The following is a 21187-nucleotide window of genomic DNA, read 5'->3' on the forward strand; positions in this document are numbered from 1 at the left end:
ACGAAATCCAATGTGATTATTTCATTTTCTCGTGTGAGTATCGAAGGCTGAGATGTGTTGTTTCTTCAAGAAACTTCTAAACCCATTAAAAAGCCTTTCAAATCCACTCCCAACAGGAAACAACTCCTCCAGCGTCTTTAAGAGCTCGTCGAAATCCCCCGTTGTCGTGTACACCTGAATCATCTTCGCGAAAATCTTGTAATTATCGTCGCTGAGTGATCGTTTCACCTCCTTCAGGTACACCCTTCCCAGTTCCTTTTTCTCATCCCCAGGACTTTTCTTCTCTAATCCATTTCCATTCTCCGCCTCAAAGTCTCTAGACGTCGATGGCTGAGCATTAAACGTGAAGTCAATCGGTTGAATCTTCAATTTCCGTTTTTTCGGCGCTGGCTCTAAGGAGGTGGAATTCTGGACAAGTTCTGATTGACTCCAGCCCCCCACAGCCTTCAGTGTCCCAAAGTTAATGACATTCCTCGCCTGAGAGTTCGAAAAATCCTTCCTCTTGACACTCGAATTGTTCTCCACCTTCTCAGGCTTGTACATATCAATATTAAAATTCTCTTCTGGTGCAGCGGTCTCTGCCACCTTGAGGGAGCTCCCTTCACGTGTTTTACTGCTATACTCGAAGCTGGCAGGGACCGCAGGGAGTGAGAACTCCCTCGAGGAGGTTCCTTTGGGCTGTGGAAGAGTGGCTTCAGCAGTTTTGAAGAAATTCCTCAGCTCCCTAGTGACAATTCCAAAGTTGGAGAAGTTCTTTATGTGAGGCCTCAACCAGGATGATAATTGTCCCTTGAAACTTGCGTTGTTGAACCTCGTGTCACACAGAATAATGGCTCCATAGTCGTCCTTGTGCCTTATGATTCTGCCAATCGCCTGATTCACTGCTCTAGAGGCTTCCAGCTGGTACCACTGCTGACCCGACAGTCCCTCCTTGTTCTTCACTCTCATCTCCTCTAGATACCTCTGCTTCAACATAACTCTTGGATCCTTCAAGGGGGGAAACGGCAGGCCTGTGATGAGGACAGCACGACCGTTGGCGTTCGCAAAGTCCAGACCCTCAGAGACCTTGCCTCTGCAGACTGCCAGAAAAATTGCTCCGTTGTGCGTTGGGTCTTGGATCTTCTGGTAAAAATCGTTCATTACACTGTTGAAGCTGTCTTTGGTCTGGGGCTCCACGAAGATCGGCTTCTTCTCGGAAATCGTCGACCAGAGACCCGAGCTCTGCCAGTCGTCTCGACACTTCTTCATCATGGGGTAAGAGGGAAAGAAGACCAGGAGACCGTGGGGGATGAGGCAGCTGAAGTTGTAGAGGGTTCGTCCTAAGGCGGAGATGTACTTTGGGTCGTTTCGGGTGTTGTACGAGGAATTCAGAGGGTGAGAGTCGGGCCCTTGGCTCAATACTCCTGCACATACCTAAAGAATGACAGCCATTGAATTGGGGTGAACAGTCATCTTTGATGGTTTAGATGAAATTTATATGAATTATTCAAGAAATAATTGAGAATAACTGGAGCTATGTACCTGGTTACCAGTGACGATATGAGGATTCTCCAGCTGCACATCAATAGGAATTCCCAGTTCCGAGATAAATGGTTTCAAAGGAGACAACGTGCCACTAGTCAAAATGATAGAATGAACGCCTTGCTCCAGCAGCTGTTGCATTCCAAAGCCCGGGCTGAAGCACCAGTAGCTGATGAGCTTCCCTCCAGCCTTCTGAGCAGGTTTCTTGGGCTCCCATCCATCGTTCCTCCCAATCTTCTTGGCTTCTTCGGGCTGAACATAAACTTTGTACGCCTGCTTAACTCTCTCGCGATGTTTGAATGAATTCGATGACCCCCCACCGCTAAAAACTGTCCTCAGAAAATCACAGAACTTCTGCAAGGAATTTCCACGCCTAGCAAATGGAGATGTGCTGATTGTTGACAGATACAGGATTATCTTGTCGAGTTTTTCGATGACTATTTGCTCTTTCCCATGGGTTAGATCGGCCTTCTCGAGGAGTTCGAAGATGTAGCCGCCAGGGTATGTCTCTCCCTCACTGCCCAATTTCAAGGGAATCTCATCGACGGCCTTCTCCACAGCCAGGAACATTATCTTGAGGACACACAGGTCCTCAGGGGTGAAATCCTTCTGTGCACTGTTCCCAGGGCCTTCGAGGTTGAAACCAATGTCCTCAGCTTTCTCCTCAGCCATGTCCTTCATGACTTTTGTGACTTCATCGATACACAGGGCTATGTCTGTGCTACTGATCTGGAGGGATGCAGCCTCTTCACACGTCTTCTCAACGTTGTGTGCCTCGTCAAGAAGAATCACGTAATTCTGGAGATCAATCCCCTGAGATTTTCTTGTCTTCGGATCCAGGAGGTAATTGTAGGGCATGAAAGTTATGTCTGCTGATGTCTTCAGTTCCTTCGCTAGGAAGTATGGGCAGCACTTCAACTTCTGACCATTCTTAACTAAATCTTCAATGTCGCAAATTTCATTTTTAAAAAGTGGATCGTCTTTTCTTAGCTCAACGTTATTAAAATAAAAACAAGTTCTAGCCCTGACTTTGGCCTGGCACATGTGGATTTTGTTGGCAGAGTTCTGCTCCTTGGAAACCTCAGGATGAATGCACAGCTGATCCCTAGATCCAATGACAGCAACCTTCACGTGTTTGTATGAGGTCCTCTTCAGCTCTTGCATTGCCTGGGACAATTGTGAGTGAGTTCTCGAGGCATAGATGATCTTTGGCATGGCCCAACCAAAATTAGGATTCTGAACTGACACCTCTGTTGATGCCCCAGCAGCATTGTCAAGACTATTCGTGAGATTCTCAAAAAACTTCCCACCAAATTCTGGCTTCTCAATACCTCCCATTAACGCCTGGGCCTGCAGCTGGGCTTTTTTCACTAGTAGCCAGCTCAAGGAGGAGCAGAGCATACTCAGTGTTTTTCCAGTTCCTGTTGGTGACTCCAGAACCCCATGTTTTTTATTCTGGAGGCACTCGATCACCTTTGCCATATAGTCCTCCTGCACTTTGTAGGGAGGGAATGGAAATGTAACCTGAATGCCATTAATAACGATGTCAGGCATCTTCCACAGGGCAACCCCCACACTTTATCCAGTTCAACTCTCACAGAAACCCTTACTTTATCTACGTTAACAAATCCGGACCATATTTGGAGCAATGAGGAACGTCACCATGTCTTTCCACCCAACTTTACCGCCAAAACAATGTCCACACGTGACTGTCAAGGTCATTTAAGCGTCAGGTGCTGCCTTCATATGTTCAACCGCCGAACTAATCTGTTTTTGTATTTTTTATTTGAATGTACAAGGCAAAATAAACACAAAAGAATCAATCGTGAGTGTTCAGTGATAGGTTGGTGTGCCAGCTGATAAGTAGACGGCCGGTAAGTGGTCAGGCGTGTCTCCATTATTCCGAAGGTGAGATTTTTTTAACAAATTCAATTTAAATGTGTCTATTTGTTAAGTGGGCGGAATCTCCAGAGCTTTTTAGACTAGAGAACTTCGTGGGAATGCCGGGGAACATAGGTCTAGGTCGACGATTAAGGGTTTATGGGGCGTCGGTCCTTATCAGAGTTGATTGACCTCCAAAAGAATTCATTGTACGTTCGCGAAACAATATGAGTGAAAGTGATTAATTGATATTCTGAAGTATTTTATCATCAACGTCGGCCATCAGTTTTTTTTATCTGCGGTGAGGGGTATTTAAAGACTTCTGGGGGATTTCTCGTCGGATTTTTTAGCTGGGGCTTTCAGAGAGTGCATTGTTAATGGTCGAGGGAACTGATCACAATAGAACTATAAATTAAAAACATACCGCAGTCATTCGAGACAGATAAACATGTTTCTAGTTTGTGGTTTGATAACGCTGGGTCAGGTTATTTTTATCGCTATCGAGGGGTATTAAAGACCTTTAGAACCTTTCTCTGGTAACTCTCGAGGCTCCAGACCCCCCTGAAAGTGCACTAAATCTGGAGCAGCTGCTACAGCTACAGAATCGTAAGAAGTCTTTAGAAAATCAGGATTGAACTAATTTCTGTTCCAAGGAAAATCATTAAAAATGCGTCTGGTGATCTGTGATACCGTTGATTACGTATCGGAGTGGTCCGCTAAATACGTAATGAAGAGAATCAACGACTTTCAACCGAATGCCAATAAGTACTTCGTCCTGGGACTCCCAACTGGTAAACAATTCACAATTTGCCTGATTAACTGTTGAATTATGTGGAGACAAACGTCTGGACTGGTGAGTTCTATTGAATGATTCTGTCCAGGTGGCACTCCTCTGGGAATGTACAAGAAACTTATCGAGTTCCATAAAGCTGGGAAGATCTCATTCAAGTATGTGAAAACTTTCAACATGGACGAGTACGTGGATCTACCCAGGGATCATCAAGAGTCATATCATTACTACATGTACAACAATTTCTTTAAGCATATTGACATTGAACCTCAGAATGCTCATGTTCTTGATGGTAATGCACAGGACTTGGTGAAGGAGTGCGATGAGTTTGAGCAGAAGATCAAGGATGCTGGGGGGGTCGAACTCTTCATCGGAGGTAGGAATGCATAATAACAGTGTCAGTCAGGCGTAAAATAATAATTTTCGGGATATTCATAGAGTCTTCTGTATACGAGTCTCCTATTCACAATTAAATCTTTCACAAATTCTCTGAATAGTTTTTTATACTCTAGGCATTGGCCCCGATGGTCACATTGCATTCAACGAGCCAGGCTCGTCCTTGGCTTCGAGGACACGTGTGAAAACTCTTGCTCAAGATACTCTCGAGGCAAACGCCCGATTCTTCGGTAATGACATAGATAAAGTTCCCAAGCAGGCGCTCACTGTCGGAGTGGGCACTGTAATGGACGCAAAGGAAGTTATGATTCTCATCACTGGCTCTCACAAGGCTTTCGCACTTTATAAAGCTGTCGAAGAGGGGGTCAACCACATGTGGACAGTCTCAGCATTCCAACAGCATCCTAAGACTCTCTTCATCTGTGATGAAGATGCTACACTCGAGCTTAGGGTCAAAACTGTTAAATATTTCAAAGTAATAACTACTTGCCATTGAATCTCGTCTACTCTATTTGAAATTAAAAAATGGTCTTATCTCCGAAACGAGTCATTTTACGGGAGAAAAGTAAAGATCTATTTTTTATAGTTGAATGAATTCCTAGTAATGTTTTTTGACACGAAAAACCGATTTCCCATATTTTTTCCTTTTAAATGAACAACTCGAAATATAAAGTGATATTTTGTATATTTGCCTAAGTTGCCAATAAAAAAAATATTTTAGTATTAAAAACAACAATTAAACATCCAACTGACTTTCTCGCCGAAGAAATAATCCCTCCCGGGATTATTGAGAATTTCTTCAACTATAAAAAATGTCCAATGAATTTATTAAACGAACAATCAAGGGCCTTATTCTATTTTTGCTGGTAGAGAAACCTATAATAAAACCCATTAAATCGATAACAAAATGTAAAAAGTTTGTTTCTCATTTTCTCGATATTTCCAGGCACTTAGTGAAGTCCATAGCAAACTCATAGAAGGTGATGAGCACACGATTCTTCCACGTCGTGTTCAAAATTAATGGCAAGTACAATTGAGAATTAATTTGATTTAATTCGGGTTGAAACTTAAAATCAGTCAACATTTTTTTATAGTAGAAAATGTGTTTTATTTCGTTTGTTTCAGAGCGTATACACTGCCAACGTACCAATCGAGGACACCTGAAGGCACCATCGATATTGTTTAACACTAAGAAAAATGACCGACTGACTGCTCTTCGGACAATGGAGATTCCCACATTTTCTCGAAGTGCGAATTCCATAATTACAATTTTTTAACAATGAAAAAGACAGTCGAATGTCCTGCCAGAGTTCATTTGACTGCTAAGTGCGAGTTATTCTTAGAAATAATTTCTACGACTAATTCAAAAAAATACAAAACTATTTTACTATGCATGTAACATTTGTACGAATAAACAATTCTTGGAGATTACTGCACTCAAGTTTCACTAGATAGTATTAAAAATTACGTTAATTAAGAGACCAAGAATGGATATACGATACATAATGAAAAAGATGAAGAACACACCAATGAAACATTCAAAGGAAAACCTAGTGAATTCGCTCGGTGCTTTCGATTCGATTCCATTTCTACTGAAAAAATCCAGTTTTTCAATACTTCTACACATATACAATTAGTCAATGATACAATTTAGTCGAACTCCAAATATTCCAGTTCTTTAATCGACACGTAAGAAATGAAAAAGCCAGAAATTGCAAGTTATGTAATCTTTGGTAAAAAAAACTACAGAATTTCGCCCAAAATTATCGAAAAACATTGCGATTTCCAATATTATTCATCAGCGAGACTGCTAGGTTTTTCCACAAAATGCTCAACCGACCCTTCATTGGGGTTCAAAATATATAAAAAAGGTAAAGAAAAATCGCAAGCGACATTGGCACTTTATTCCGGTTCGGTCTGGACAGTTTTGTGATCGTGTGGAGGACCCAGAGTCAGTGAATCTCGTGTATTAGTAATATTGAGGATCTCCCGAAGCTCCATGTTCTCCTTCTTAAGCCTCGAGAATGTCTCTCTGAACTTGAGTTCACTCTCCTCGTCGACCGAAGCTGCCACTCGCATGACAGCTGCCATCTCGTTGATCTTCTCCGCCTGACTGGTGATTATATTTGCATATTTGGCATTGTAGAGGGATGAAAAATCTGTCTTGGAGGTTTTCATGAGGGCTGACGTCTGCTGGCGGTACTTGGACATTATTAGCTCCAAGGTCTTCTGGTAGTCCTCGAGGGCAGTTTTGAGCTCTTTGTTCTCAGCCTGAATCTCTCTCAAGTGTCTCGTCTCCTGTTGGATACTGGTTATTAACTCCTGGTGGGGTCGTTGCTTGGCTTCCGCGTTCAGCATGTCAATCTCGTCCTGGTACTGCTTCATATTGTCGATTTGATTGCACACAGACTGGATCTCAGTTATGAGGTTGTCAGCTGTGTTCTCGTGGTCTGTGATCCTTCCCACGAGCTTCCTTGCATCGCATATTATTTGTTGAAACGTTAAAGACATCTGCAGTGGCAGAAGAATACGGAATATCGATCACTTCTGATGATAAAGGGAAGATTAACCTATGAGGTACAAGGTCGATGTGTCGTATCGACCTATCCGAATGAGAATGTTTGCTCGACAATTACGATTCATCTCAACCGCATTATAAGGGCAGGAGATATTTATAATTTAATAAGAAGTATTTTGGTTAACCCTCTAAGCAAATCACCGCAGAAATTATCACCCAAATGGAAATAATGATGGAGAATTGTTATGATTAATTGGTTCAAATGAAGATTCATTACCTTTGGGATGTGGTAAACTGATTGAAGATGATGCTGGTGGTATTTTATTGAGCAAAATTTATTCTCCTAAGATGACATTTGGTGGATTACTGTCTTCTGCTGTTTTTCTACAAGTTAGGTTAGATTGTTTTTTCCAGAGGGGATCGTTTAACCAAAAAAAACCCCAGAAAGTTTAATAAGTTGGGAGCTCTTAGTCGGTAAAGAAATTCTGTTCGATAATGGAATGGATGCTGCCATCTTATGGCATGAATGACAGTAACAAATTGTACCGGGATTACAGCGATCTTGTAGCCCCCTGAAAATCACCGTCTCATATTTCTGAGAACTCGTCTCTAGAAAATTTTTTGGATTTTAATTTTACTATATCGTGGGCTGCTATAAAAACCTGCGAATCTAGAAAACAGAAACGACCCCCTTCCTGTAATGGCGATGGTCCAGAACGTGCGAATCATACGATAGGAAGTCCCCGTTGCACAACTGTCAAACTATATTTTCCACGACGCTGTGAGAAAAAATAATGAGCTCAAATACTTGACTAAATTCTGGAAATTAGTTATTCAGAATTGGCTAATAAAAGAAAAGCAGATACTAAATACACAATGTAACAATAAGAACGGATTTCCGCATCAAAGATATCATTGATCAATAAAATAATGATAATGTTCTTCCATTTTGTCTTTTTTCTTTCATTTTTTCTACATCCTTCCATTATACATCACAATCTATCTAATAGTATCTTCCACGTTCTTTCATTCGCATAATTGTAATAATTTTTATTTATTTTCATTGTGTCTTTATGAATAGACAATTAAAAAAATTGACAAAAAAAGAGATTTTCTTCAGAAGAAAAAAAAGATTGACAGAAATTATTAAATTCACTCCTTCTGTTTGCTTAATCTTGCTTTGCATTCGTGTCATTTCAATTACACATGATAACATAAAAATTTCATTTCTCATTCGAAATTACATCTTGCTGTTCTTCATTTTCATATTTGTTTCCCCTCCCCATTGTGAGGCCGCAGGCACTGAATTTTCAATTGTCCACTGGGTGGCGATTATTTTTTTCTTTTTCACTCAATCAATAATTATTTGTATCAATTGAACAAACAGTTTTTGCATACTGAGAAAAATAATTTTAAGCTGAATTTTTTTTATCATTTATCTTCATTGCTGAGTTATTTCTCCGTCAGTTGTATTCCATCCTTCTTCATCGTTATTTTTTATATTTTTTTTTATCAAAGTCCCATTTTTTGTTTGTTTCTTTGTCCGGCAAAAATGTCGTGCTCACACATGCAGAGTTTACTTGTTTTTTTTTCTCCTTGGGTAAATAAGTAATAGGTCCTCTTTATCCGCTTCACCTTGTGTATAGCTGTTTATCTCATTTTTTCATTATTAACAGTATTATAGATGCAGTGGGTTAACCATTGCTACTGACGTGGCATTCCTCGTCCTCTGCCGCGACCACCATCACGTTCCTGGAACACGAACGAGGACTATTTCAATTTCTCATTTTTTTCCTTTTCGGCTTCTTACCGTTTGTTCCCCTTTACATCCCCAGCCCCGCATACCACATTCGCCGGAGGTAGACTCGTCCCCTACGAGTCCCCCGCTCCGGCAATGAAACTGTGAGAACTAGAGCGTTACAAAATTTTGGCGCTCACTAGTGGCATTGAACCCATGGCCACAGCTAGAGAAGCTAAATGCGGGCTAAACCTGCAGTTTTTATCTACTTTTGCCAATTGAACAATTGTGATTTTAAAAAACTCCAATCGTACTCGAGATATATTTAGATGATGAAAATGGTAAAGATCGATTTCGGAAAACTTACCAGGAATATACCTTATAATAAAATGGAAAAAACTACTTACTCGACGATGAGGCGGATGTGGCTGATGTCCTTGATGGCTTGGATGTCCCTGATGATGTGGGGGATGTCTGGCCATATCCCCATGGGGTCTTCCCCTGTGCCCTCCCATAGGCGGAGGTGAATGCGCCTGATGATGCATACCCATCACCGGCACCTTCCTCTGATCCTCTTCCGCCTGTCTCCTCTCGTAATGTCCAAAATCATCGAAAATACTCGTTGAATGGGGATAAGAATGAAGAATCCGTAATACTTGAATCCCCCTGGCATAGGGCACCTCCTGAGCATCTCTCGAGTTTGTAACTGGTTTATTTTCATTATTCTCCAATTCAATGTGCCTCAACTGCATGTTGGGCACGTCCTTTACGTATATCCAACGCACTCTAAACTGTCCCTTCCACTTGTCCTGGGACCAAACCGAGCTGCTACTCTGGTAATCGACTGATGATACCATCTGAGCCATTCCGCAGAAATGTCCTGAGCCATTAACTGAAAAGAACAAATACAGAGGTGCTCCCTCTCTCACAGCATCTCTGTAAGCTTGATCGAGCCTTTTATTTCCATGTTCAGTGCTACACCAGATCTCATACTTGATAGATCTGTGAATATCGTCCTCAGAGTACGATTTAATCACGAAAAATTTTGCACCAGGTGCTGTCTGATCGAACTCGATAGGATTGTAATCATTCTTGACTTTCAATTCATCTAGAACCGGATGAGAAATGTTCACTGCTGTCACTTGCTGTGACTGATATTGATTGGATTGATGGGATTGAGGCTGGTGCTGCAAGGGAGCTGAGTGCTGGTGTTGATGCGGATTCTGGTTCTGGTTCTGGTTGTGGTGATTCTGGTTTTGATTCTGATTTTGCGGCTGATTCGGGGCCTGTAGATGTCCATGAGACGGATGGGGCTGGTGGGTTTGATGGCCGTAATGACCTCCTTGGTGTCCTTGATGTCCTGGATGCCCTCCCTGATGAGTTGGACGATGTGTCGGAGGATTGTGCACCACTTGCTGTGCAGGTGGCGGCTGCTGCTGCTGCTGCTGTTGCTGCTGAGGAGATCCTCCAGGATGGTGTGCAGCTTGAACAGACGGGGGAATAGCCTGAGGCGGTCCAACATTTGTGGGAGGCGTTGAGAGGGATCCTGGATGCTTCCAGCTTGGTGGAGGCGTTGGTGGTTGTCTTTGAATCGGTGGAGCTGGGGCAGCAACTGGCAGCTGGATTTGCGGTGGGAGGGGGGCTTTGGGGGGCGGTGGAGCTGATGATTTACCCTCACCCCAGGTCCCAATGTCCATATTGTGTTTGCCGGGGACTATTGGGGGCGGTGGCATTCCTGCTTTCTTCTTCATGCCGGGATTCGCGGACACGGGGGGCACTGGTTTCGCTGGCTGACTGGCTACACTTGCCCAAGTGATCTTACGCTGCTCCTTAGGCTCGGCTTTCGAGGACTGGTTGGAAGACATACTCTGATCATGACGCGGGAGTTCACCGAGGGATAAACCCTGAACTGTTTGCTCAAGGTTTTTCATGTCGTTGGCTGGGTATGTGCCGTCTTGGTTACGGGGCTGGGGGTAGTAGTCCTCGTAACGAGCCTTTCGAGGGGTTGTACCCCATGCGTTGAAATCACCATTTCCTGGATCAATCATTATTGTCAATGATAGTGGGTTCAGACACATTTCAATGGATATGACAGAATTATAGCAAAATATCTCAACAAAAAGCTACGAAATTGTTGAACCGCCACAGTTATAAACAACTCTGGGAATTATTTCGAAGAATTTATCATCACCTGGAAAATAATTAGTAAATGCAGGCTGTCCAAAGCCCCCGAATGCGCCGCCAGCACCAGTGGAGAACATCTGATCCATACCGTATGCATCGTGGCTCATTTGGCCGCCATAACCAGAGAGAAAGGCTACTGACTCAGTGCCATTTGACCATGTGCCATCGCCCGCACCGAATGTTTGGTATGGAAACGAAGTGCCAGCATAGTAAGGATACGGTTCACCAGTGCCGATGGGATAGTTGGAGTGGTGCTGTGTATTATTCCCTCCTCTCCATGAATCAAATGATGCATCGTCCCCAGCATGATCACCTCCTTGTTGTTGCTGTGCCTGATGTTCCTTGGGACCATTGCTCGCTGTAAAAACAACATTGCAATCGTAATTCTTATTGACATTTCGTTGACATCTTGAAGAACACCCCAAGGGGCTCCTCTCTAAGATGTGTCCCCAAACATTCTCACATCTCGTCTCACAGAGGATGTCATATTGGAGCATAAAATTAACTCACCCTGACTATTGGTTTGTCCTTTCATCCGCTGCATTCCGTAGCATGCAAAAACAGATAAATCTTTATATGGATGTTCCTGTTTTCGTATGATGCCGATGATACGGTACCCAGGGCGTCAACAGTGTCAAAACTAACCTGATCTGGCACAGCACCTGCCGATCCAGCTGACATAACCTGACGATTAACAACTATTACTCCAGTCTCACCCTTTTAAGATAAATTGCAATCGTAAAATCACTCTTATCATTAAACTGGACTAATGCTAATGCATTCTCCGGAGTCCTTGAGGAGTTAATCGTTGACACTGGGGGCCACAACAAACCACAGTATGTTGGGTACAATATTTTTCAAAAGGTTAAAATCGTTGGAATAAAGTTATTTATGACGTAGACGTGGGGCACACGTCCACGGGGACGTCGCCGATGAAGACGATGAATAAGGCAATTGTCCTTCACAAATACCCGAAAACGCAACTCCCCCCAGTTGAGTCTCTCAGCGGCACTAACTTTTTTTTATTCTTTTTCACCACTCACAGTTCACTCCTCTAATTTCTGTCTTTTCTCTTTCCACCCAACAAAAAAATCTTCCGTCTCGCTCCACAACTCCCCCCGGCTTGTAGGGAGCCTGTCTGGCAGTTTTGGACAATAAAATAACTTCTATTATTGAGTGAGTTCACAGGAAAGTCACTGGCGGGACAATGATGTACATTGGGATTTCGGTGATTACCGGTGATTGTTTTAGAGTTCTTTTTTTATGGATTTTACGATTGATCTTGGGTGAGAGAGATGTACGGGAGGGTATTATAATTGCGTGACGTGCACTGACCCCCCGATATACTTGTCAGTGTTGCCGAGTGTTGCCGGCAGAGCGCAGGTGGCGCGCAGACGAGAGCGCGAAACGTATCGGTATTTAAAAAGTTGCGGCAACAATCAGGACTTGGACAGATCTTGTCTCAATTTTTAAATCTCAAGTTTAAGGCGAATGATTGATTGTTAAAAGAGAAGGGTTGCCAAGATTTTGTATCGCTAATGGCGTCGTGCAAGGGGTTGGTCAATCACGAGATTCTAACCTAATCTCTTGCAGCGTCCCGACCAATGGAGGACCATAAGTCCCTATGCCCTTCACGCGCGACCAATGAAGAGTGGAGGGACCGTTTTTATGAGATCACGATCAAACAATTGATGTCGGAAATTATCGTCATTTAATTAATTATTATTAGGAATCTGGAGAATATCTTCAGCATTTAGGTATCCCTAGGGTATGAGGAAGGGGTAAGTTGTGGGCAAAGCCCTGATTCGTGCGGAATTTATAAATTTCTCAATCAACCATAAATAGTCATCTAATCAATAATTAATTTTTAGTTGCATTTGTCGAAAACGTCTCGTCATATGACGGCTCATGGTGGCCCTCACAACTCTAATTCTAGCGCCATGAAGTTTGGCGAACGTGAGTCAAGTCAGCTGTAGTACTACTACTTGAGTGTTGGTGGTCAGGACATGACAGTTGCAACCCACACTTTGGCAGAATGGAAATTCGATGGTGATTAGAGGCTAGATCGACCAAACAATATCTTAAATCATACAGTGTAGACTAATTATTATCACAGGACATGAAAATTCAATTATCGCCCATATTTTCCTCATTCTTACTCAGCTGTTGATGTCAACATTTGTGGGATTATTCCATTGTTACTCCAAAATCATTGGTGAGTAGGTGCGAGAACACTCTCACAGGGACTAAAACATCAATAACTAAAGCTCTAATCACTTTTCCCTTTCATTCTCACAGATTGGAGGAGTTACAAGTCATTATACTTATTATTGCAGCACATTTTGTACTCAAAAAAGGATATGCAATGTTCAAAAACACATTTCAAAGCGGATTCCTATCTATATTGTACAGCATCGGGAGCAAACCTCTGCAGATTTGGGACAAGAAAGTGAGAAACGGACATATCAAAAGAATCACTGATAATGATATTCAGAGTTTAGTACTCGAAATACTTGGAAGTAATGTCAGCACTACCTATATCACATGTCCAGCTGATCCTAGAAAGACACTTGGGATCAAACTGCCTTTTCTGGTTATGATTATCAAGAACCTCAAGAAATATTTCACCTTTGAAGTTCAGGTATTCATTGAATTTATATCTCTGTAATTTTATCTGTTCCTAGACATACGATAATTTATCTTTTCAGGTGATTGATGACAAAAACGTACGAAGAAGATTTAGAGCGAGTAATTATCAATCAACGACAAGGGTAAAGCCATTTATTTGCACAATGCCAATGAGGCTCGACGATGGATGGAATCAGATACAGTTCAATCTCGCAGATTTTACTAGACGAGCCTATGGGACTAATTATGTTGAGACACTGAGAGTACAAATTCACGCTAATTGCAGAATTCGTAGAGTATACTTTTCGGACAGGCTCTACTCCGAGGACGAGTTGCCAGCTGAGTTTAAACTTTTCTTACCTATTCAAAATAAGGCTAAATGTTAAAAAATGAGCAATATACAGGTGTTTTATACTTGAGGAAATATTTGATTTCATTTATTTTCATTCATATTCCTTTAAAATATTATTCCAATAAGTTTTATACATCTCTGCGTAAATTTAGAAATTTTTAACTGTTGCTTGGAGGTTCTTCTTCGCTCTTCCTCTTTCGTTTCTTCTTTTTTATGGGTTTCTGGACAATTTTTCTCGTCAACATTTGCGTTTGGCAATTTTTATCGATGGATTTTACAGTTTTTTTTCGACACTTATAAAACTCTGACAGCGTATCAAAAATTTCCTTTGGAGTTTCGTTCGGCTCGTAGTGGCGATCCTGCAAATATATTCTCCGCACTCGAAAATTGGGGAAAATGATAAGTCGGTTCAGCGAGACGTAGTCAGTGAGGTACACTTCTTTGCATAAATTTCGAAGATCTATCTCTAGCATATTCCAGCTATCATCGAGTAATAAAGGGAGAAAAGCAATAGTGGGTGTGATTTTCGGAATTTTCTCTCGGATTGCGTTCGTTATTAAAATAAATCTTCTCCTGAATTGTAACTTATCAATAACCTGAATGAACAAAAGTTATTTACATGTAAATAAATTATTGAGCTTTTTATTTTCATATATTGTCGATGCAGGTAACAATAACTATTTGAATCAAATCAGAAATTATTTATCAATTAATTTATCGACAAACCTGCAACTCAATTTTCCCTTCTTGTTTAAGATTTTTTATCACGAAAACGAGAATTGGTAAATTAGTCTGGAGAAATTCATTAGGATGGGAGGGGCAATGGATAGAAGTGGGAAGAACATCCTTGGGAGTGCTCCCCTCTGTCCTCCCAATTATTTCAATAACCCTATCACCCTTCAATCCTTCATCTCCGACCCTTTTCACACTTCCGTCCAAGGCAACAGTCTTCCCCCATCGGCACAAGGGTCTGTCAGCCACACTACTCAATAATGACTCAAAACCCTCGACATGAAGCATCACAGTGAATTTTTCAGAAAAATTTCCCTCAATTTGATTGATTACATATTTTTAAAAAGATTAAAACTGATTTTCTTTTATTTTGTCAGTTTCCTCTACAACAACAGGCTCATCTGTATGTGTCCTTTTAAATTGATTGAGTGACAATTGAAAGTAATTGCCACGATAAGAACCCTTCAATAAATTTCAATTGCGATTTTTCGGAGGGGTCCTCACACCTCCGCAGGTATCGAGTTGTTAAATATATTTTCTATAATCGATAAGAATTCAGAGGGATGTAGTAATACAGATGAGTAACGTTATCCTGCGCCAGACAAGGAAGAAACAAATGATGCCACACACTCGCTCACGCATGTGCAGGTAGTATTAATTGGTAATTATTAAGTATTGATTTTTTTTAACGAGTGGGTGGTATCCACCTCCAGCCGCAATGATTCTTTTACATCCGGGGCTTGTATTTAGGGCTACAATCGACTACTACTTCTCCTCCACGCTTTTAATCCATCTGTCGATGTTTTTTAAATTGCTAACATTGAACAAAAAAAGGATTTATCCACTGGAGTGATGGAACATACAATTTGACATTTTTACACTATTTTCACTAGAGCAATTGCTGAAGAGCAGAAATTGGAAAACTGGACAGAGAAATTGCAATTAGAATGACTCATCTGCGATGACGCTGGATAGAGGACAAGCTTCAATTCAATTCGTTTCCATTTTTCCTGTGAATGAATAGATAAATCATTACAGGCAGGGCATTGAAGTAGGCCATCCCGAGAATATTCGAGCGCCTTTCTTGGCTCTTCGATTCACCCCGAAAAAACACCCAAAGGACAATACAATTATTCGAATTCAATAGAAGTGGAAAGAAAATCATAAAAATAGCAAAGGCAGATTATTCTACCATGAAATGAAGGAAAATAAGAAAATTAACAGGAATTATTTTTCTGTCACACTGCTGCTTAAAATAGAATTAATTAATTATTTCACCTGGTTGAATTCGGTCAACTCCGACGAGAGTTATCTTAAAATCTGTAACGAAAGCAGATTCTTTCACCACCCATTCCACTTTGTCCTACTATTGTCGACACATCGAACCATTTATAACAATTCGTTACAAACATGTGGAAAATTAATCAAAATTTTGGTTTCCATTATCTCTCACAATTTCTTCTCATAATTCTAATTAGAATTATGGGAAGGGTTTCTTCGAGAACCCCTGCAGGCTATGATTTTAATCTCTACTTGCAATCATCGTAATCTTTGCGACTATCGAATTAAAATGGCGTCTCAATTACATGATGAATGCCTCCCAATCTCAGATTCTTCTCACACCGAGATATTTCCATCCCACCCCTTTCAAATAGTCTCCCAGTGAATGGAAAAATTCTCCTGGTGCTAAATATTGCTCAAGATGAATTCTAGAACCGCCTGAATATTTACCGATGTAAATTCATTAATATCCACCATCTCGAAAATTAAAATCCCTGTCATATATGGTTGTATGTACCAATGGGGTTTGCGCGGTACGCTGGGGGTGAAGCTATTCGTTTTGCCAGCACACAAACCCGTCTAGAGCGCAAGATCACCTCTCGTTACACACTGATATAAACCTAAATACACACATACAAAAGTTGGGTGCCTTTTTCAAATCGACGAATGCTATTATATATTTTGTATTGAGCACTCGTTTCGGGGAGGAAGGGGAGGAGGACGAGGGAGAGAGAGAGACGCCGACGCCCGGCGCCGACGTACTTTTTAAAGCGACGAGAACCGCGTTCAGAGTAATCTCACCAATCCCAGTGGCCATAAGGCATTACAACGTCCCTTAAAAAAAAATACCAAATAATTCTATTACATGAACTCTCCAAAATAAGACCCAGCATTGAGACGACTTCTTGTCTGGGCAGTAAATATAGATTCCATTGCTTTAAAATAATTCATTAAGCCAATTCAGGGGGGTTGTAATATCAATAAAAGCCTCGTGTTTATTTCATGTTTATCTCCTGGGAGGAAGGAACATGAAGCTCAGCAGTAAAGATAAAATGGAAATGCGTGGAATCAATGGGGTCGATGACACAAGCGGGGAAAATCGCGTGCGATCGACGATACGATTGATTGAGTAATCGATTTTATTGATCCCTTCCCTGCCATGGGACTCCAGTGATTTTCAGTTTCACAATCATTTTTGTAAGCCTCGAGGATAAAGATTGATGAGATGGACACAATCAGAAAAAATGATGATGAATTGTGTAGAGTCTGTGCGAGTGCAGTGGGGAAAGAAGAGAGCGTACAGATCTTCGCCGAGGAGGGCAGGAGAAATTATTTACAGACGAAAATGAGGAAATATTTGTATGTCCTGGTGAGTATCCGTAAATTAGAAGAAACATTTTTAAAAATATCCCATATGTCCCATAAGGATTTCTCCTGATAAATTCGATAGCGATGAGTTATGCCGGGGAAATCGATTTTGATTCTGAAGATCCTTTTGGGTGACTAAAAAGTTCATCAGGATCTTCACTATTGTCTTCTAAAGGTCCCTGGAAGGTCCTGCAAAGGCAAATATTTTCCTCCGCGGGAACATCGCAATCAAATACATCTTTGATTCAAGTTTTCGGGAAAGCTCGCTGAATTTTACGACGGTGTCTGAAACCATGCAGAAATCATTTTGTAACTCGTAAATCCTGATACATCCCTCAGCTTTAATGATCCCCGATTAAGCAGGCTGGCGTCAGGACGTTGCAACGAATTTCAAAATCCGGGGGTGAGAAGCTCGTATGCACTCTCTGTGCTTGCTCTACAAAACCCTTGAGATCTGAATATTCAATCATTTGATTATTTCTATTAACATCGGGTCGACCATTTTGTCCTGAGAGAGGCAAAGTGTGAAAAAATTAGCATTTTATCGATTTAGTGACTATGAGTGTTGTATACCGTGTTACCTCTCTCCTCTTTTTTCTTACTCGTTACCTCTCTCGTTTGGCGCTATACTACTGTTGTAATATAACTATCGATGTCTATAAATGTAATTGTTCCGTGCATCGGTGGTGGTGGTGGAGTAGGGGATGGAAAAGCGTCAGCGAAATATCCTGGGAATTGGTGACGTTCGACGGTAAATCGACCGTACACAACAATTATTATTATAGCGGCCGATCGACTTCGAGTAAATTAATATAAATAATTCCTTGTGAATTTTCCATTCCATTGAGGGCAACATGTACTTCTCGAAAAACTTTTTTCCCATCAGTGGGTTGATGTTGGAGTTTTATATTTTTTATTCCATCCTCCAGGTGTCCAGGGAGGACCGATTACCGAAGATTGTTTGCGAAACTTGCGTTAGACGCCTCGATGGTATTCATCGGTTCGCTACTATGGCGCACAGGGCACAGGAGAGGCTCAAATCGCAATTTTATGGTACCTCAGGGGATGAGGACATCAAACAGGAGGATCAGAATGTCTTGGAGGAGAGTGAGAAGAGTTGTAGAGGACTATTGAGAACGATATTGATGAACAAAGTGAGTCTGCGACGATGAACCGATTTGCCCCGATGGTTTTTTCTCTCAAATGAGTTTAGTCCCTAATTCTTGATATTCTTGTAATTAACAGGATGGAGCGGATGTTCCAGAAGTCCCCAACTCCCCAGACTCGTCAATCATCCCTCTGCGTTTACCGGACGCCGAGGGAACTCCCTCAACCACCGAAGAAATGGAAGTCAAGGTTGATCCCATGATATTTCTTCAGTGTGGCCTGGAGTTCTCAGCATCTCCAGAAGTTTCGGACGAAGACTCGGATTACGATAAGAAATCACTCCACATAAAGTTTGTATTCAGTTTGTAAATGCAGATTTGCCTCGACGATATTATCGAATATTGCTGATTTCAATTGAGCCGGAAATTAATAATTCCATTGCATATTCATTAATATTCTCCAGAGCTTCGTGTGAAGATGCAGAGATTCGTCATAGAATTAAAGGGAGTAATTCAATAAGATCTCAAGAGGACCAAGAACCATCGAATGATTCAAACCAGAAGACTCACAACTGCACAATCTGCTCTAGAACATTTTCTTCCCAACTTATCCTCCAAAACCATCTTTGGTCGCATTTACCAAGGAGCGATCGTAGTTACCAGTGTGATAAATCCCTTCAAGAGAGTATTACGAGGGATAGTCACGCTAACAATGGCGTTCTCATCTCAAACAATGATTCGGATAATTCCAGTGGATTTGGGGGCAATGCCAGTTTCGTCTGTCCTATTTGTAATAAGAAGATATCAACGAAAGGGAATTTAAAGGTGCACTTGGAAACACATAGGCCTAAAGGAAAATACGGATGTGATATTTGTGGGAGAATGTAAGTATCAGCCCTTCCAACACTTGATAAATTGTTAATACTTTGAATTCCACAGATTCAAAACTCAATCGAATTTATTCCGTCACAAAGATTACCACGGTGGGGTTCAGTTTCCCTGCAGTGTCTGCGGTCGGGTTTACCCGACGAATTCAACTTTGCGCGCCCACAGTATCACCCACTCGGACCTAAGACCCCATGCCTGTCCCCTCTGTGATAAAACCTTCAAACGCAATCAAGACTTGAAGTTCCATATTAATCAGCACACGGGAGCTCGACCATATCAATGCCCCTACTGTCCAAAGGCATTCGCCAGCTCCGGGAATTGCTTCTCGCATAGGAAAAGAATGCATCCTCGTGAAGTTCATCGGGACAGACAACGAGCCGCTGATCTGATGAGATGAATTCCAATAAAAACAACCAGAGAATGATGAAGAAGTAGTTTTCATGGCTTTCACAAGTCCAAAGGTGATATCGAAATATTTTTAGCTGATAACTTAGTTGAAATATGAATTTAAGCGAAGAAGGTATATTTTTAGAAACCTAGAATACGTGAGGATTAATCCAGACGAAAGAATCGATGAATGTGTTATGTAATTAATACCTTTTATTTTGCCCTGCGACAATAATAGCCAGTGAATCATATCAGGTTTTTTTTAATGCTGAATTTGGATAGAATTTCGAAATCTAAAGGAGATTTAAATAATGGGCATAACTTTTTCCATAGAGTTAATGAAATGTCATTAAGATCATGAGAAAAGGTTATCATTTGTTTAAAAAATGGGGAATAATTACAATCAATTATTCGCTACTGGATTTTCTTGGAAAAAAACACTCCCGGATAAAACATTAGGCCCATTAATTTCTCGTCAGCCTTACTCATTGGGTCAGTTATTATTGAAATATGAAGTAACTTGACACTATTGATGATAATCATTGATTGGATATCCGTAGATTATTTGTATAAACATAGGTCTGTGATAAATCAGGGATCTCGACATTTAATTAATGAATTATTAATTCGTGGCACAGGGATCCAAACCCAACAAAAATTATATATTATTTTTCCTGAATTCGTTCTGTCAATTTTTCCTGGATTTTGTTGCCCAGTCAATGGATAGACAAGGTCCATGTTTTCAGAGGAAAGTAAAAGTAATGGATATAGAGAGTAGAAAAGCGCGAATGGCGTTAAATTAATTGAGGTCCATGGTAGATGATGCAACAACAATAATCAATGTCAATGTAAACGATGTTAATAAGACTGTATGAAAATCAGTGTCAACGTAGATCGTCGGAAAAAAAATCAATAAATAAAATCGTGATTCTGCACTGTGGCCAATCAATTCTGAGCAGCAATATTGTTTACATGAATGTGTGTATAAATGATAGGGCAAATCACGCGAATGACTGAGACATTAGGAACAAAATCACGCAGTAAAAAAATAAGTCTGAGTAGTTTAGTTAATTAGATCTGTCACTAAAAATAATTCTAAAAGTTGCGGAAAACCAGAGTAATTTCCACGGTAATCAAAGATAAATCCATCGAATGAAATATGTGCCAATTGTACTACTAATCATCGTCGGTAAAAATGAACTTTAGCACCATTAAATATGAGAATAAACAATTTTAATTACCCAATGGAATTCTAAGTATTTCTTTCCCTCCAGTGTCCCGCCCTTTGCAGATCTATCGATCATGTCGACTAAATTTCCAAAGTCTGCAACCTGTGATAGCAAACCTAGACTGTTGGTTGTCTTCTGGTTGGCGTTGCCCCTCCCCCCTCTGCCTCCGGAGGGCGGCAAGGGGAGGC

General features: G+C 41.1%; 7 protein-coding genes across 11 annotated transcripts; 3 read left to right on the forward strand and 4 right to left on the reverse strand.

Annotated features, from left to right (window-relative positions):
• Nucleotides 1-21: 21 nt before the first annotated feature.
• Nucleotides 22-3221, reverse strand: LOC135163300 (regulator of telomere elongation helicase 1 homolog). The gene is made up of 2 exons (XM_064122613.1): nt 1522-3221; nt 22-1413 (listed from the first exon to the last, which is right to left on the reverse strand). The coding sequence occupies exons 1-2, from the start codon at nt 3073-3075 to the stop codon at nt 22-24; spliced, it is 2946 nt and encodes a 981-aa protein (XP_063978683.1). The 5' UTR covers nt 3076-3221.
• An 88-nt stretch (nt 3222-3309) lies between these two features.
• Nucleotides 3310-6019, forward strand: LOC135163319 (glucosamine-6-phosphate isomerase). Of its 3 annotated transcripts, none has more exons than XM_064122664.1 (6): nt 3310-3429; nt 4056-4193; nt 4284-4568; nt 4690-5063; nt 5535-5611; nt 5714-6019. In XM_064122664.1, the coding sequence occupies exons 2-5, from the start codon at nt 4070-4072 to the stop codon at nt 5607-5609; spliced, it is 858 nt and encodes a 285-aa protein (XP_063978734.1). In that variant the 5' UTR covers nt 3310-3429; nt 4056-4069; the 3' UTR covers nt 5610-5611; nt 5714-6019. The 3 variants fall into 3 exon arrangements, with proteins under 3 accessions (XP_063978734.1, XP_063978736.1, XP_063978735.1); XM_064122666.1 differs by having other exon boundaries at nt 4705-5063; XM_064122665.1 differs by lacking the exon at nt 3310-3429 and having other exon boundaries at nt 3485-4193.
• LOC135163325 (FGFR1 oncogene partner 2 homolog) lies at nt 5672-7544 on the reverse strand. Its single transcript, XM_064122681.1, has 2 exons — nt 7384-7544; nt 5672-7099 (listed from the first exon to the last, which is right to left on the reverse strand). Exon 2 carries the CDS (start codon nt 7097-7099, stop codon nt 6491-6493), a length of 609 nt encoding a protein of 202 aa, XP_063978751.1. The 5' UTR covers nt 7384-7544; the 3' UTR covers nt 5672-6490.
• A 477-nt stretch (nt 7545-8021) lies between these two features.
• On the reverse strand, nt 8022-12374 carry LOC135163306 (YTH domain-containing family protein 1-like). Of its 2 annotated transcripts, none has more exons than XM_064122637.1 (5): nt 11674-12374; nt 11539-11566; nt 11036-11386; nt 9252-10879; nt 8022-8876 (listed from the first exon to the last, which is right to left on the reverse strand). In XM_064122637.1, the coding sequence occupies exons 1-5, from the start codon at nt 11707-11709 to the stop codon at nt 8811-8813; spliced, it is 2109 nt and encodes a 702-aa protein (XP_063978707.1). In that variant the 5' UTR covers nt 11710-12374; the 3' UTR covers nt 8022-8810. The 2 variants fall into 2 exon arrangements, with proteins under 2 accessions (XP_063978707.1, XP_063978708.1); XM_064122638.1 differs by having other exon boundaries at nt 8022-8858; nt 11674-12373.
• A 573-nt stretch (nt 12375-12947) lies between these two features.
• On the forward strand, nt 12948-14080 carry LOC135163324 (cilia- and flagella-associated protein 20). Of its 2 annotated transcripts, none has more exons than XM_064122679.1 (3): nt 12948-13243; nt 13365-13669; nt 13737-14080. In XM_064122679.1, exons 1-3 carry the CDS (start codon nt 13198-13200, stop codon nt 14040-14042), a joined length of 657 nt encoding a protein of 218 aa, XP_063978749.1. In that variant the 5' UTR covers nt 12948-13197; the 3' UTR covers nt 14043-14080. The 2 variants fall into 2 exon arrangements, with proteins under 2 accessions (XP_063978749.1, XP_063978750.1); XM_064122680.1 differs by having other exon boundaries at nt 12974-13243; nt 13327-13669.
• Nucleotides 14044-16529, reverse strand: LOC135163322 (uncharacterized). Its single transcript, XM_064122675.1, has 3 exons — nt 16019-16529; nt 14735-15750; nt 14044-14604 (listed from the first exon to the last, which is right to left on the reverse strand). The coding sequence occupies exons 2-3, from the start codon at nt 15026-15028 to the stop codon at nt 14167-14169; spliced, it is 732 nt and encodes a 243-aa protein (XP_063978745.1). The 5' UTR covers nt 15029-15750; nt 16019-16529; the 3' UTR covers nt 14044-14166.
• Nucleotides 16530-17246: 717 nt separating this feature from the next.
• Nucleotides 17247-21016, forward strand: LOC135163314 (zinc finger protein 625-like). Its single transcript, XM_064122658.1, has 5 exons — nt 17247-17390; nt 18319-18543; nt 18635-18846; nt 18960-19379; nt 19435-21016. Exons 1-5 carry the CDS (start codon nt 17247-17249, stop codon nt 19778-19780), a joined length of 1347 nt encoding a protein of 448 aa, XP_063978728.1. The 3' UTR covers nt 19781-21016.
• The last annotated feature ends 171 nt before the right edge of the window (nt 21017-21187 follow it).

This window comes from Diachasmimorpha longicaudata, chromosome 6 (assembly GCF_034640455.1).
Source record: "Diachasmimorpha longicaudata isolate KC_UGA_2023 chromosome 6, iyDiaLong2, whole genome shotgun sequence".
In the NCBI taxonomy this organism is placed as follows: domain Eukaryota; kingdom Metazoa; phylum Arthropoda; class Insecta; order Hymenoptera; family Braconidae; genus Diachasmimorpha; species Diachasmimorpha longicaudata.